The sequence below is a fragment of the Euleptes europaea genome, chromosome 7, assembly GCF_029931775.1.
Source record: "Euleptes europaea isolate rEulEur1 chromosome 7, rEulEur1.hap1, whole genome shotgun sequence".
NCBI classification, from domain to species: Eukaryota; Metazoa; Chordata; class Lepidosauria; order Squamata; family Sphaerodactylidae; genus Euleptes; species Euleptes europaea.
This window is the reverse complement of record NC_079318.1, coordinates 80988320-81004597: the sequence shown is the minus strand read 5'-3', so window position 1 is coordinate 81004597 and position 16278 is coordinate 80988320. Positions and strand designations below refer to the sequence as shown.

The following is a 16278-nucleotide window of genomic DNA, read 5'->3' as shown; positions in this document are numbered from 1 at the left end:
CCCCACTTGGAAGGAAAAGGACTTCCACAGCATATATTTAAGAGGTTAGGGCTGAAGGCTCTTAAAAGAGTTTAACATGGCATTTGGGAAAAGTCCAGAAAGGAGGCCTCACTGGAGGGATGTTTCAGAGTCTAGAAGCTGGGGGGGAGGTTGACCTGCTTTTCTGTCCAGCCTTTGATGTTGATCTGGGGCAACGAGGCGCTACAGAGTAGTCGGCTGTTGGGGGGTGGGGGCTCCAGGCTGTCTGCAGCCATCAGCTCAGAAGGATCTAAGCGCTGTGACGCCTAAAGGTAAATTCCTGGAATAAGGAGGATTTGTCAGCAGCGTTTGATCTCAGCTATGTAGCATCTTGCAAAACGGAAATTCCGGGATGCAAAAAAAAAATCAGGTAGGGAAAGGCAGGGAATTTATTTAGTTTGTTGCAGACCCCAGAAAAAAAACAGAGTGGAATTTAGGACACCTGAAATACAATGAAGTCTGAAAGAAGAAATATTGTAAATAATCTTGTTTACACCAGCCATGGTTAGAGGTGATACATCAGCTGACAGAGGCAGTGTACCAGCGGAGGAAGAGAGCTGGATTCTGCCTGGGACCAAAGATTGTGAGAGACAATACATTATTGCTACACAGTAGAATCTACCTGCCACTAAACTGGTGTTTGCAAGACTACACATGGAAGGTTTGTGTTCAAACTTTTTTCCAAGCTGTGATCTGACCGTGATAGGACAGTGTTTCAAGATCACTTTAATGAACAGGAAGCTGCCTTACACTGAATCAGACCCTTGGTCCATCAAAGTCAGTATTGTCTGCTCAGACTGGCAGTGGCTCTCCAGGGTCTCAGGCAGGGTTCTTTCACATCACCTACCTGCCAAGTCCGTTTAACTGGAGATGCCGGGGATTGAACCTGGGACCTTCTGCATGCCAAGCAGATGCTCTACCAATGAGCCACAGCTCCTCACAACTACCTCAGCATGGTTGCAACACCTTCCCCCAAAAAAGGATCGAATATCAGAATCTGTAGTGATGTTAAAAAATCATACGAAGATACCGCTTCTTAAAAAAAGTCACGCTCATTTATTATCCTTTTACAAAATCCAAACATCGGCAGTACAAATCGTGACCCCCTTCCCCCTTATTGCAAATATGACTGCAGAGGCAGCAAGTGCTATAACCCCTGCCTCCACTCTGCTTAGCACTATTTATCTTCGCACAGACACCCCTTACCCCCCCAAGCTTTCTTGTCAACAAGTGCCTCAAAGCTCTGGCCAAGGGGTGGGGGGACACCAGTAGCAAGGCTTCCAACAACAGACAATAGTGTGCATACCAGGCACCCTGTCCATTTAGAGATTCACGCCAGGAGCTTAACCTAATTCCGCTGCCTCTCAGGGACCCTGTTGTGGCAAGAGGAGAGTCTAACTGCCTTTGGGGTCCTCAGGAGGAAATTTAACCCCTACGTAAGGAACAAAAAGACTTGTATTGCTTTCCATGGTCCCCGCTAGGTGCAGCAGGCGACGCAGCAGTGCCTCGAAAATGGACACAGTCACGGGCTCTGAGGGCAGCCCCCTGGTTGGTTCAGAGGGACTTCCGGGGCCGCTTGAGGAAGGAGAGGTTGTAGTCACGGGGGGCTGAGGCTTTCTGCTTCTTCAGCTGCACCTGGGACTGAGCCGTGAGCTGCAGCTTGATAGCGCTGGAATTGATCTTGGCAGCCACCAGCAGCTCTTTCATGCCCTTCATCTTCTCGCTCTGGAATGTGAGAATGGGCCCTTCGGGAGGGGGGCTCGGGCCGCTACTGGGCCCTTCCTCCTTCTCCAGAGCAGGCCTGTCCGCACGTTGGCCTGAGCTTGGGCGTCGGCGCTCTGTCACCTTCTTGGGCAGGGGTGGCTCCTCGGGTTTGGACTCGCGGCGGGGCCCGCGGCGTCGCCCCTCCCGCAGGTCCTCGCTGCCCTGGTCATCGTCATCATTGGCGTCCACCTCTCGGCTCACCAGAGTCACCTTTTGCCGCACCTGAGCGCAGGTAGAAAGGGCATGATTAATACGCAGGAAGTTATCCCTCAAACCAATCCTCGCCTGCCCAAAACCAGCACTACGTTTAAGTACTTGCGTCGACTGTCTGCGAAGTTTCAGGACCATAAACCTATGCTAAATGTTGGGGGAAGAGAGAGTCAGTCATAGAATGCCAACGATCGGTGCAACTTCTGCAAGGGGAATGAGAAGCTACTTTGAGTGGAAGGAAAAACTCAGTGATAGTTGGTATAGGTACAGGAGGGATTGTGTGCTACTAGAAGGAAGTGGAAACGGGGTGCCGAGGTGACAGAGAGCCAAAAAGAGGAAAGGGCCAAGAGTTAGGTAAGCTGAAGGAACAAACAGGGAAGAAGCTGGATTTTACACAATGGTTAGAAACTACTATAAAATCTGATCTGCCATCCTTAATCTTTTTAATGCATCTTAAATGCTTTATATTTCCTCTGGCAGAGGGTTTCAGAAGCCTTCCTGGGTTTCACCCAGGGCTTCCTGCAACCAAGCCAAGCTTACAAGACTCCCAAAATTTAACTCCAAAACTGACATCTCTCTTTGACTATCCAGATTACCCTAACCTGATATCCCAAATCCAACTATGATGGAACTTTATTTCCCACTAATAACTGCACTCCCAACCAAATATCATCAGACTTTGAATATTCCCTGCCATACTGGAATACATCCCAACCCCACAAGGCACTGCTGGCTTGCAGCACCCCTGAAAGCGATTTGATGTCAGCCCTCCCCACCTCTGACACACACGCTCCATCTCTCGGACTTTCAAAGCCCCATGCCAACCCCCTCGCGTTGCAAAGGTGAATAAATTTGAATAAATTTATTTATAGCAAAGGCCAGAATAAAACAACCAGATACAACCTGCGAGAGATTAGGATCTCTCTTGTTTAAAAATATCACAATTTTAAAACTGTTAAAACCAATAAATTACCAGATAAAAATTAGCCAGTCCCAATGTTCACCTTTCCCGTACAGGTCTTAATTGCAGCAGCGCAAAATTTGGCAACTTGAGAGAGACAAAAAGTCCCCATCCCAAAGAAGTTTCATTACCTCTGACTCCATTAAATTAATAAGTGGATGAATCAGCTTCCGCCGAATACCCTCATAATAGCCACATCTGAGGAGCACATGGTTTGCGCTTTCCAATTCTCCCGCACCACATGGGCACTCCCACTGTGCTCTTGGCAACTTCCTGAATTTTCCCTCCAATAAAGCTGAGGGTAGAGCAGATCCTCGGGCGAGGGTTAAAGCTCTCCTATGCTTATTTAATTCTAATGTAAAGAAATACATAGCAGGGAATATTGCAAAGGTGGTCGTTGCTCACCGTCCCTTCAAAACGACTCAGGGATTGCACCAAGAACGTGGCCCAGCCCACGTGGAGGACGGGCGTGGGGCTGCCCTCTTCCCATTTGCAGATTCCGTCGTAGAAACGCAGGAGGTGAGCGAAACACTCGGGGTCCTGCAGAGCTGAACCGCCAGCCTGGGATGGAGAAGGCTAAGGGAGGAGAGAAGGGCAAGGTCAGCTTGCTCCATACGCATTGTTCATGCTGGCTGGGTCTCCCAAACTTGAGTGTTAAGTCCAAAGATAGATGAGAGACTGTCAAGCTTACAGATTTCCTACGCAAGTTTTCCCTCAGACCTTCCTCTAGTAATGAACAAGATACAGATTTAGAACGTAGGGACCACTGTGAATTATGTGGTGATGCCAAAAGGAAACGTGCTCCCTCTGCCTGGGGTCAGATTGCCCCCATCTTTTCCAGTGCTTCCAGACTATCTAAAATTCCTAACTATTCCAACCTTTCAAAGACTTTTCTTCTTGGCCAGACATAATGCCTTACCTCTCAACAAATTATCAGGCAGATTCTTAAGACAGTCCAATTGACCAGAGAGTCTGCCCGTGTGGAAAGGCAAAGACAGAAACATTTACCCATTTTTTATTCAGTTGTGATTTATATTCTTCTTTAAGATCGTCTTTTATTTCTCCATTGATTTCACACTTTCCTGTTTTTTTCTCATGATTACCATTTAATTTATCTGCTGTCTGGTAAAGATAAGTAATAAACTACAGATAAGAGTAATAGCCTTAACAGCTGCCTTGAAGATACACTGAAAGTTATAACCAAGTTACACCTAAACGCTCACCTGCATCAAGGCGCTCTCTTTTTGCAATGGACTGGATATTAAGTCATCCATACCCTGATCTGAACATGCTACAATATTCATTCACAACAAAACCAGAAAACAGTTATACGGAAGAGACAATGAAAGCCACCAACAGGTGTTAAAAATTGCAATCTGGAGAACCTATGAACTTTTTAAATAGATGGCTTCCTTTTCTAGAATATGAGAATACGAAGTCAACAATTGCCCATGAAACTATCATTATGATTTGCATTTATTAAGTTCTGCTAAGTGAATACAACAAACTGTATGATTTCTGTAAAAAGCACTAATGTATAATAGACCAAGTATTGGAACATATCTTGACTGTACTAGTATGTTTAACCTATTGCTTTTGGGTTTTTAAAAATTTTCTTCTTGTTTATAGAATCATAGAGTTGGGGGACCACCAGGGCCATCAAGTCCAACCCCCTGTACAATGCAGGAAATTCACAACTACCTCCCCCCTCCACACCCCTAGTGACCAGAAGATGGCCAAGATGCCCTCCCTCTCATCATCTGCCTAAGGTCACAGAATCAGCATTGCTGACAGATGGCCATCTAACCTCTTCTTAAAAACCTCCAGGGAAGGAGAGCTTACCACCTCCCGAGGAAGCCTGTTCCAATGAGGAACCACTCTAACTGTTAGAGAATTCTTCCTGATGTCTAGATGGAAATTCTTTTGATTTAATTTCAACCCGTTGGTTCTGGTCCGACCTTCTTGGGCAACAGAAAACAACTTGGCACCCTCCTCTATATGACAGCCCTTCAAGTACTTGAACATGGTTATCATATCCCTTCTCAGTCTTTTCCTCTTCAGGCTAAACATACCCAGCTCCTTCAACCTTTCCTCATAGGACTTGGTCTCCAGACCCCTCACCATCTTTGTTGCCCTTCTCTGGACACGTTCCAGCTTGTCTACATCTTTCTTAAATTGAGGTGCCCAAAACTGAACACAGTACTCTAGGTGAGGTCTAACCAGAGCAGAGTAAAGCGATACCATCACTTCGCGTGATCTGGACACTATACTTCTGTTGATGCAGCCCAAGACTGCATTTGCCTTTTTAGTTACAGCATCACACTGCTGACTCATGTTCAGTGTTTGGTCTAGTAAGACCCCAAGATCCTTTTCACACACACTACTGCTTAAACAAGTCTCCCCCATTTGATTTTTCCTACCTAAATGCAGAACTTTACATTTGTCTTTGTTGAAGTGCATTTTATTAGTTCTAGCCCATTTCTCCAGCCTGTCAAGATCATCCTGCATCTTGGCTCTGTCTTCTACCGTATTTGCTACCCCTCCCAATTTAGTATCATCTGCAAATTTAATAAGCATTCCCTCTATTCCTTCATCCAAATCATTTATAAAGATGTTGAACAGCACAGGGCCCAGCACAGATCCCTGAGGAACTCCACTAGTCACTTCTCTCCAAGTGGACGAGGAACCATTAACTAGCACTCTTTGGGTACGATCTGTCAACCAGTTGCAGATCCATCTAACAATAATAGGATCTAACCCACATTTTCCCAATTTGTCATATAAAATACTATGTGGAACCTTATCAAAAGCCTTACTGAAATCTAGATAAACTATGTCTACAGCATTCCCCTGATCCAGCAAGGTAGTAACTTTCTCAAAAAAGGAGTTATAAGCTAAACTTAAAATAGACAATACTGATCTTGATAGCCTAATGGTCTGACTCAGTAGAAGGCAGCTTCATGTGTCCACCCTTCCATGCTTGGATCACATACACGGAGGCATGAGGTGGTAAAATGGACTGCACCAATTCAGACTACAGGTGGAGGGTCAGATTTTAGAACACTCCCTTACGTTAAAACAAAAACCAACAACCCTGGCAAACAGAAAACCAGTATTATAAGCCAAGAGAAGGGCAGAACCTTTCTCCCTGCTATGCTCCTTTTCTTTTTATAGACTGCTCTTTTTTTTAATGCGAAGGAGCATTCAGAACTGGAATCCACCACCTGCAATCTGAAGCAGTACAGCCCATTTTACCACCTCATTCTCCTGCATGTATAAACCATGCTTCCTGCCACACAGTTTCCTGTGCCAGGATGTGCCTGCACTCCCCCACAAGCATCCTTTTAGCAAAGACTTGCTTGCCACTCCTAATATTCCTCTGCCCCAGTCTACTACTCAGAGTCAGCCCCCACCAGTTGTTGCTATCTACTATAGCCTGCAGGACTTCTGGGTAGGGACCGTGTTTCTTCCATGTTCTTTTCCAAACCTCGTTCAAAGCGCTGATCAAAAACAGTCATTCCCGACTGTTTCTCCTCCATTCTGGGCCCCGATTCACCACCCTCCTTACCTCTCCTCTCTCTCCACTCCCCTTCTCCTCCACCAAGTCAGCGAGGCTGGCCACCTCTTTTAGCAAGTTAGGAACGACATCGTTGGCCACATCGAAGAATTCTTTGTAGATTTCCTCATCCTCCCGACAGTAGTTATAACTGGAGAAAAAAGGAAGAGGGCAAATGGATGTGGGAGGGCCTCCCCACCTGCAGGAGTGGGTGCTGTTTTATGGACAACAACTCTAAGTCTAACCTGGTGAGCAGAAATCAATGAGAACTATACGAAGGATGAGGAAGTATATTTTGGCTGAGATCTTCCACAACGCCAAGCCCACAAGGACAAACCCTTTCATCAAATGGAATGTCAGACTGGCTATTTTTCACCCATCGTCTCCAGTACTCTTTAATCTTGTGTTCCACAGCACAGTTCCCACAACTGAAGAGTTGGTTTTCATATGCTGACTTTTTCTACCTTTTAAGGAGAATCAAACCTTACAATCTCCTTCCCTTCCTCTCCCCACAACAGACACCTTGTGAGGTAGGTGGGGCTGAGAGAGTTCAGAGAGAACTGTGACTAGCCCACGGTCACCCAGCTGGCTGAGTGCCGCCAGAGGACTTCATCAGGCTTTTTAAAATGGTAATTGACGTATTACTCTAAGGTTAGACTACAGTGACATGTCAATTACCAATTCCTATCACATGGTATGGAAATACACTTCCAAATCATAGAATTGGAAGGGACCTCCAGGGTCATCTAGTCCAACACTTTGCGCAACACAGGAAATTCACAACTACCTCCCCGCCCCTCACCCCAGTGACCCCTTGCTCCATGCCCAGAAGATGGCAAAAAAAAAAAACCCACCAGGATCTCTGGCGAACCTGGCCTGGAGGAAAATTGCTTCCTGACCCCAAAGTGCGACTGACATTACCATGGGCATGTAAGGAAGGACCACAAGAGCTAAGCACTGATGGAACCCTTCCTGCCCTCCCTTTCAGGATCTGCCTACGTTCACAGAATCATCATTGCTGTCAAATAGCCATCTAGCCTCTGCTTAAAAACCTCCATAGAAAGAGAGCCCACCATCTCCCGAGGAAGGCTGTTCCACTGGCGCCCTAGAAACTGGATGATAAATGTTGTACGCATTCTCAAAAAACAAAGAAACAAAACTCCCTACTTCTGTTTAGACATGAAAAAAAAGGTAAAGGTCCCCTGTGCAAGCACCGGGTCATTCCTGACCCATGGGATGATGCCACATGCCGACATTTACTAGGCCGACTTTGTTTACGGGGGTGGTTTGCCAGTGCCTTCCCCGGTCGTCTTCCCTTTACCCCTTGCAAGCTGGGTACTCATTCTACCGACCTCGGAAGGATGGAAGGCTGAGTCAACCTTGAGCTGGCTACCTGAAACCAACTTCTGTCGGGATCGAACTCAGGTCGTGAGCAGAGCTTGGACTGCAGTACTGCAGCTTACCACTCTGCGCCACGGGGACATGAAGCAGGAGTAAAAACTCCATGTGGAAGCAGCCCCTGAGTCCTACTTGGCCTTGTTGTCCCCCCCCCCCGCCCTTATCTGTTAGGCTGGTGTTCTGGGCACTCAACCAGTTGGTCACAGCCAAGTGGGGGGGGAAAACGGGGGGTAAAATTTCTGTCCTTGGAAAAGGAACTCACTCTTGGATCACAGTGGCTGAGTCAGCCCAAGCCTCCAGTGCCTCCTTGACGTTTTTGTTCCGACAGTGGTAGCCTGCAAGGTACATGTACGGATAGATGTGTTCATTGTTGTAGTACTGCTTGGCAGAATTGATCCCCTGAAAGAAGAAGACAAGAGATGGGGGGTGCTTAAGGCAGAGTGGGATCAGATCCAGACATTTTTAGGATCAGCTGATTACACATATAGGAAAAACGATGATAAAGTAGTTTTTACAGAAGGGCACAACAGCACATAATTTAACCCACAGAGTTGAGAAGCTGATTCCCCAGCAGCATAGGCAGTACATGATGAAGCAACCGCACGTAATCCATGAGGATCCCTTGCCATGTGGCAGAAAGTGCAGCCCTCTTGGATTATACCACTGCCATTCTGGCAGAAGGTGCAGCCCTCTTGGATTATATTATTGCCGTTCTGGATAACAGAACTTTCCTGTTCAGCCCCAAACGTCAAGCAAGACGCTTCTGTCCTTTAAGTACCCCTCATCAGTTTAAAGAAAAAAAACTCATTGGCCAGCAAGCCCAACTGTAGAGGGATGAAGCCGAAGGATGCAGGTGGAGCCAGAGTCCCACCCACAAAGATCTCCTACGGCCACTACAATATCCTGCCTGTTTTCAGTCAGAGCACAATATCCTGCCTGTTTTCAGTCAGAACAGAGGGATACCTTATGGTAGAGAAAGAGGGGGTCGGGTCGGCCAGAAGTGGGTTCCAGCTCCTCCAGGTCAGCCAGATTCCCCAGAGCCATCGGATACCTGTGATGGAAGATGGAAGTGTTGAGACAGCTAGTGGGAAAGGATTGCTGATCTTTACAGAGAGTTTTCTCTCAGCCATAGCTACAAAGAACTTCAAGACTGAGGACTAGGATAGTCCTAGTTACCAATAACCTGGTATGGTTCATGTACATTTTATACACAAAATGTATCATTTTATGGAATCGTTTGGGATATCCCAGTTTCATGCTGGGAAAAATACCACCTTTTGTAGTGTTCAGAGACAGTGTGGTGGTTAGATGGGCCAGTCACATCCTCTCAGCATAATCTACCTCACAGGTTTGTTGTGAAGATAAAATGGAGGAGAATAGATTGGTGTAAGCTGCCGTGGGTCCCCATTTCGGGAGAAAGGTGGAGAATGAATGAAGTAAATAAATATAGTCATGAGGGAAGAGCCACTTCACAGATGGAACATCACAGGTGGATGCTCAGGAAGATGGCTTATAGTGAGTCAAGCCATTGGTCTGTGAAGAACAATATTGTCTGCTCTGATTGGCAGCAGCTCTCCAGGGTCTCAGATGAAGGTCTTTTACTGAGCACAGCCCCACTCCTAAGGGGCAAGGTCCTCACACAAGATCTCCTAGGTGGTAAGGACGTGGCTGTCTGAAGTTGAAAAAATTAGCATGATTTCTAGCGTGTTGTTTAACTTTAGAGAGGCTGTACCCCACCCCCCTTTCTTGGGAGGTGACATTTGGAAGTAGCAGCTGTTTTAAGCCAAGTCCACCCCCTCCATCATCTGACAGTGAGACAGCAAAGGACTAAAACACAAACACACAGATCAGCCCTCTGTGAGAATACACGAGGCAGCATGAGTTAGAGGCTGTTGCTGAAATAACTGCTGGTATGAAGGTGACTGTGAGTAAGGCAAGGAGCAGGGAGAGAGAGAGGCCTGCTCCAGAAGACTGACCTCTCCAGATGGCCCAGATCAAAGAGAACCCACAGCAACCTCTGCAAAAGATGGAGACAGAGAACATAAGAGAAGCCGAGTGCGATCAGACAAGTAAGACCACCTCATCCAACATCCTGTTCCACATAGTAGCCTACTGGATCCCCCCCCCCCCCGGCAAATAGCTTTCAGAGGGTTTCAGCCTTTATTTATTATTTTAATTTATTAATTTTATTCAATTTGTACCATGCCCTCCCCCGGCCCAGCCAGACTCAAGGCGGCTTCCCATGTACTACGACCCATACAGTCAATGATAATAAAATCATTTTTAGTTAAATATAACATCAATTAAAATTCTAGGATTTTGTTCCTTTTTCCATAAAAGTATGGTGTCCCCAACATTGTTTGAATGTGGATTACAGGAGGGACAAAAGTGGGAGATCCAAAAATGGATGACCGGGGCCTTATTTATTTGTTTGATTTGTGGGCCCAGCAAGGAAAAGAGAAAGGGAAGGGAAAGGAGGGAAAGAGAAAAGGGGGGAGGCCATACAGAACATGGAGGCTGTATTTAGTCAGTGTCATTAATGATACTGCTGGATCTCTTGCATAATTTTGCATAAACCTGTGTTTCCTCCCCCACCCCAAAAGGCAAGTGGGAAGAAGGATGATACAGGAGGCTTAAAGGAAACGTGTGTGCGGACCAAGACAAGGGACATGAACACATAAAGCTGCCTTATACTGAATCAGACCTTTGGTCCATCAAAGTCAGTATAGTCTACTCAGACAGGCAGCGGCTCTCCAGGGTCTCAGGCAGGGGTCTTTCACATCACCTACTTGCCTAGTCCCTTTAACTGGAGATGCCGGGGATTGAACCTGGGACCTTCTGCATGCCAAGCAGATGCTCTACCACTGAGCCACAGCCCCTCTCCATGGCGATGGAGCAAGAAAAATGCTCTGGCCCAAAAGGGGCCTATAATGTCCCAGAAGCCTCTACGCACAGGGCAGAAGACCAGAGTTCCTCTAGAGAGGCTTCCCTACCAAGCAGAAATTTAGGAGGGATGCCAGAGCCATCAGCCCACCTGCTGTAGCTGCAGCAGCTCTAGGCTGTCGGTGTGCAGATCAATGGAGGGGTTGATGGCGCACACCATGAAAGCCACCTCCATCTGGCGAGTGCAGCACAGGTAGGAGCCCTTCAGGTACAGCCAGCTCTGCAAAAAAAGGAGGGTATTTGCAGGTGAGATACCTGGGACTTCAGTGAATGTTTGCATATCTCTCTCAAATGCCGAAGTGTGGGAATTTCAGGCACCACGAAAGACGGAGATGGCAATGAAAACAACATTTTAGAGAACACGTTTCACGTGTCCAAAGCACTTCACGTACATTCTTTCAGGAACCTTTACAAATAACCCTGCGAGGTGGGCCAGTAGCCATCTGGAGGTTTTACGAGCCCTTTGGTACAAGGTGTCTGTGGGAGCCTCCATCACACCTCCCATCTCTCTCCAAACTGTGGTCACCATTCCCCACCCCCAATCCTGGCTCTGCTTTCCCCTGCCCCAATTGCACCTACCTTCATATTGCAGGCAAGGGAAGAAGAGTTGGTTTTTATATGCTGACTTTCTCTGCCACTTAAGGAAGAATCAAACCGGCTTACAATCACCTTCCCTTCCCCACAACAGACACCCTGTGAGGTAGGTGGGGCTGAGAGAGTTCTGAGAGAACTGTGACTAGCCCAAGGCCACCCAGCTGGCTTCATGTGGAGGAGTGGGGGAAACCAACTCAGTTCACCAGATTAGCACCTGCCGCTCATGTGGAGTGGGGAATCAAACCGGGTTCTTCAGATTAGAGTCCACCGCTCCAAACCACAGCTCTTAACCACTACACCACGCTGGGAGAGAGGCCAAGAGAAAAGCAGCTTGCCTTATGCCACCTAGCAAGGTTACAGCCCTGCCGAGATTTGAACCAGATGCTTCCAAAAACACATTTGCCTTCAGTGCTTCACTCCGGGTTCACAAAACACTCAAACAGGCACGCGTCCCTCCCCAAGCAAAACTTAAGTTACCCGCTCTGCCACACCAGTGTTGACCGTCTGCCCACGCCGGTCCTCATTGCCTTTGCCATGCCACGTCACTTCCGCCGTCTGCTCACCATCCTTGCCAAACACTACCCAAGCGTGGTCCTCAGAGAGCGCCAGGTGCACATCCAGCAGCCCCAGTACCTGGCAGGCCCCCACAACAGCAAATGCCACTCCTGAGCTGTCTAGTTTGGTGCCTGAAATGGAGAAACTGGTATCAGACTAAAGCAGGCACGACAGGCCAGAGATAAGGAGATATGTTTCACCAATATGAAACAACTGCCTGCCAGCAGGGTGTGTCAAACACCGGACCTACATTTATTTATTTATTATTCTTATATGCCGCTCTCCCTGCCAAAAGCTGGGCTCAGAACGGCTTATAACAGAATCAATGCACCAAATTCAATAAAATACATTAAAATTATTGTGTAACAATAAAAACCAGCCCCAAACACAGCAACAATCAGTAAAATCAGCAAAGATCAATACAGAAATATATAAAATGGAGCTCCTCGATGGTACTTGGGACCAATGAGGAATAATCAGAACAGGTAATCCCCCCCACCTAGTAGCCAACCTAAATAAAGATGTTAAAGAAAGAGATGTGGGGAAGGACAGGGAGGCCAGCACTGATGAAAAACCATAGCTGTCCTCAACCATAATCCTGGCAGAATAGCTCCGTCTTACAGGCTCTGCAGAACTCCTGATCTCATTTGGGAGGCTATTCCACCAGACAGTGGCCATATCACATCAACACAAATGGAGCTACCATACAATGAATCAGGCTCTTGATCCATCAAAGTCTGTATTATCTACTCAGACTGGCAGCAGCTCTCCAAGGTCTCAGGGAGGTCCTTCACATCACCTACCACCTGATCAGAGGAGCAGGCCTATTGTATTAGGTGCTGTGGAACACAGGCAGAACAATGCTGCAGCAGTTGTCTTGTTTGTGGGCTTCCTAGAGGCACCTGGTTGGCCACTGTGTGAACAGACTGCTTGACTTGATGGGCCTTGGTCTGATCCAGCATGGCCTTTCTTATGTTCTTATGATTCTTCTAACTGGAGATGCTGGGGGTTAAACAGGGGACCTGTGTGCCCAACAGATGCTCTCCCACTGAGCCACAATTCCCACCCATCTCCACAATGGGAGGCCACAAAATGGCGGCACAGGAACCCCTTCAGAGAGCACGAGGCCTCACCTGTAATGAAGCTGAACAGAGACTGGATGTGCGCCCGGTCCTTGAAATAGGAGCGGCTCAGGCTGTTCCAGATGACGTCCGAGACTTTCTTGACCAGCTCCCGGGAGGAGTAACCATCAGGACGGGGATAGAGCGAGAGATCAACAGCCCCTCGGATCTGGGCCGTGAAACGGGCGTGCAGAGCGCCAACGATACTTAGGTCGGCCACCGGGAAGTACGTCAAGCTGTCGGGGCCCTGGGCCGGCTCAAAACTGATGCCCGGTACGTTGGTGGGCAAGACGCGGTTGACGGCCAGGAAGTGCTCTACAAAGCCCAGGACCAAGGAGAGAAGCACCAGATCTGGCTGCTCCCGGCGGAGCTCCAGCTCAAAAAGGCGCACCACGTCCGGCACCGAGCTCAAGGGGAACAGGGCCTTTTGGGCGCCTTTCAGCCCCATGGTAAAAGATAGCTCTGCATGGGGGGTCGGAGGGGGGAGAGAAGGAGAAAAGGGTCACGTACAGTGGAAGAATTCATCACCCTGATACTATCAGCCAAACACTACAAACAGACAGACAATCTTAATGTGGACAAAAAAAGAAGAGTTGGTTTTTATATGCCAACTTCTTCTACCACTTAAGGAAGAATCAAACCTCCATCACACCTCCCATCTCTCTCCAAACTGTGGTCACCATTCCCCACCCCCAATCATGGCTCTGCTCTCCCCTGCCCCAATTGCACCTACCTTCATATTGCAGGCAAGGGAAGAAGAAGAGTAGGTTTTTATATGCCGACTTTATCACTTAAGGAAGAATCAAACTAGCTTACAACCACCTTCCCTTCCCCACAACAGACGCCTTGTGAGGTAGGTGGGGCTGAGAGAGCTCTAAGAGAACTGTGACTAGCTCCAGGTCACCCAGCTGGCTTCATGTGGAGGAGTGGGGAAACCAACCCGGTTCACCAGTTTAGTGTCTGCTGCTCACGTGGAGGAGTGGGGAATCGAACCCGCTCCTCCAGATCAGAGTCCACCGCTCCAAACCACCGCTCAATTACAACCACAATTTAGAGGCTCTACCACAACTTGCTTCTGTCTAGGAAACTGAGCAGCTTGAAGTCTCACATCAGAGGCTTGACACACTTGGGGTAATACAGATGCTTAATATAGCTGGATATTACAGCCTCACCATTCAAATTTTGGCATGGCCATAAATTCTCTACGGCAAGGGTCCCCAAGCTTTTTGAGCCTGTGGGCACCTTTGAAATTCTGACACAGTGCAGTGGGTGTCTAGAGGCTCAATAGTATAAAATGGAAGAAGTGGAAGGCCTAGAGCATCCACCCACTGCAGTTCCTCTAGGACTTCCACTTCCCCTATACTATACCATAGATTCAGAAGGTAGCCATATTGGTCTGCAGTACAACAGCTAGAGTCAAGTCCAGCAGCACCTCAGAGACCAACAAACATTTTGGGGTATAAGCTTTTGAGAGTCAAAGCTCCCATTGTCAGATCTGACGAAAGGGAGATTTGACTCTTGAAAGCTCATACCTGAAAAAGCTTGTTGGTCTTTAAGGTGCTGCTGGGCTCAAACCTAGATGGTATACTATAGAGTGCACCTTCCAAAACTGACAGTTCCTTCGGGAGAACTTATCTATATAGTCTGGAGATCAGTTGTAAATCCAGGAAAACTCTAGTGCCCACCTTGAGCTAGTAAGCCTGACTGTTCTACATATTACGCATGCCAATGGCTTCAAGCTCCAAGAACGTTCTGTAGGAATCATTTACAAATGTCCAATATCTTGGGACACTGATTTTTAATTAATACAAGCATGCCACCTTAAAGAATGAGTTATTATGGCATCAGCTTTGTGGGGGCAAGCCATTTCAGATACTTGAATTCTTCTGTTAGCGGATAGACATACAGCCATAGGGGGCAGTAGCAAACAACAAGGCCAGGAACTCCCAAGACATCCAGTCTGACATTTCTATGTAAGGTTCCATTTTATGTTTATGCTCTTTTCACAACAGCGGTAATTGGTTTAAATTAGCTTAGCAAGTCAATGTTACCACCTGTTACTGCTGTGAATGCACACTAGATTGACCAATCCTGCAAAAGCTGATACCACAATGCAGTGGTTAAGAGTGCTGGACTAGTATCTGGAAGACCAAGCTTTGAATTTCCACTTTGTGCCATGGAAGCTCACTGGGAGACCTTGGGCCAGTCACGCTCTCCCTGCCTGGCCAACCTCACAGGGCTGTTGTGAGGACGAAATGGAGGAGTAGAGAATGCTGTAAGCCACTCTGGGTCCCCACTGGGAAGAAAGCTGGGGTACAAATGAATGAAATAAATCAGGCACCACAAAGCTCCTTTTCGTTGCTGCTACAACAGAGTAAAACGCAGCTATTCCCACGGGTTTTTGCGTTCGTTGCACCAGAAAAATACAGCGAGGAGGGTCCTCAATGAACAGCAATAAGAACTTGCAAAGAGGTGCTTGATTTCATATGCCCTCCCCGCCCCCCCGGTTGCCGCCAAAACAAGGAGGGAGATGGCATATGCTCTCCTCCAGCACCACTCCCCCCCCCGCCTGCAACTGAATCTCCCCCCTCCATGCTTCTTTCGAGGAAGGTCTTGGGGAGGGGGGCTGCAAGCAAATCCCCGTTCCTCCCGCCACACCCCCTTCTCGGTCTCACCTCTCCAGTTTTCTAATTTGAATGCGCTGCTACACAATTTGCAGCCATGCTCCGCGCGCACAGACACACGGGAATTGGAGTCTTGCGCCAGCGGGGCATGCTGGGAAAAAATCCAGTCGGGGTTTTTTTTGCGGTAGCTCCCGCCCCTTTTCCGGCAAAGAGCCAACCGGGCAGCCGCAGGGCACGCCGGGAGTCTGGCGTGTCTTGCCGTCGCTGCCCCGCGCAAGAACGAGTCCCGTTCCCTAGTGGCTTCTGGGAGTTGTAGTCCTTTGTTCTTCCTTGCCGCTTTTCTGGTTTCCCGCAAGCAGTTTTAAGTCCCCGAAGGGGTTGAAAGAAAAGATGGGCCGAGGGAGGGATGAAGCCATTTTTTTTCCTGTTCCAGATTTACAGATTAGTTATTTTGCTGCAGGCGTTTAGAACCCTCCTGCCTCAGAATAGAGGGGGAATGGGAGGGGCTCGCTGCTTAGCATACTGTGGTGTAGG

The 16278-nt window shown here is 47.8% G+C and overlaps 1 protein-coding gene across 1 annotated transcript; it reads right to left on the bottom strand.

Annotated features, from left to right (window-relative positions):
* Nucleotides 1-1551: 1551 nt before the first annotated feature.
* MEN1 (menin 1) lies at nucleotides 1552-15879 on the bottom strand. Its single transcript, XM_056853894.1, has 10 exons — nucleotides 15796-15879; nucleotides 13133-13582; nucleotides 11922-12130; nucleotides 10942-11070; nucleotides 9884-9924; nucleotides 8871-8958; nucleotides 8170-8306; nucleotides 6522-6660; nucleotides 3359-3529; nucleotides 1552-2004 (listed from the first exon to the last, which is right to left on the bottom strand). Exons 2-10 carry the CDS (start codon nucleotides 13566-13568, stop codon nucleotides 1573-1575), a joined length of 1782 nt encoding a protein of 593 aa, XP_056709872.1. The 5' UTR covers nucleotides 13569-13582; nucleotides 15796-15879; the 3' UTR covers nucleotides 1552-1572.
* Between the last annotated feature and the right edge of the window lie 399 nt (nucleotides 15880-16278).

Excerpts from the sequence above, each read along its gene's own strand:
- MEN1 (XM_056853894.1), bottom strand. The coding sequence starts at position 13,568 with ATGGGGCTGAAAGGCGCCCAAAAGGCCCTGTTCCCCTTGAGCTCGGTG. Across the intron at positions 11,071-11,921 it reads ACACTGGTGTGGCAGAGCGG|AGCTGGCTGTACCTGAAGGG; the intron begins GTAACTTAAGTT and ends CTTTTTTTGCAG. Across the intron at positions 6,661-8,169 it reads TCAGCCACTGTGATCCAAGA|TTATAACTACTGTCGGGAGG; the intron begins GTGAGTTCCTTT and ends TTTTTTCTCCAG.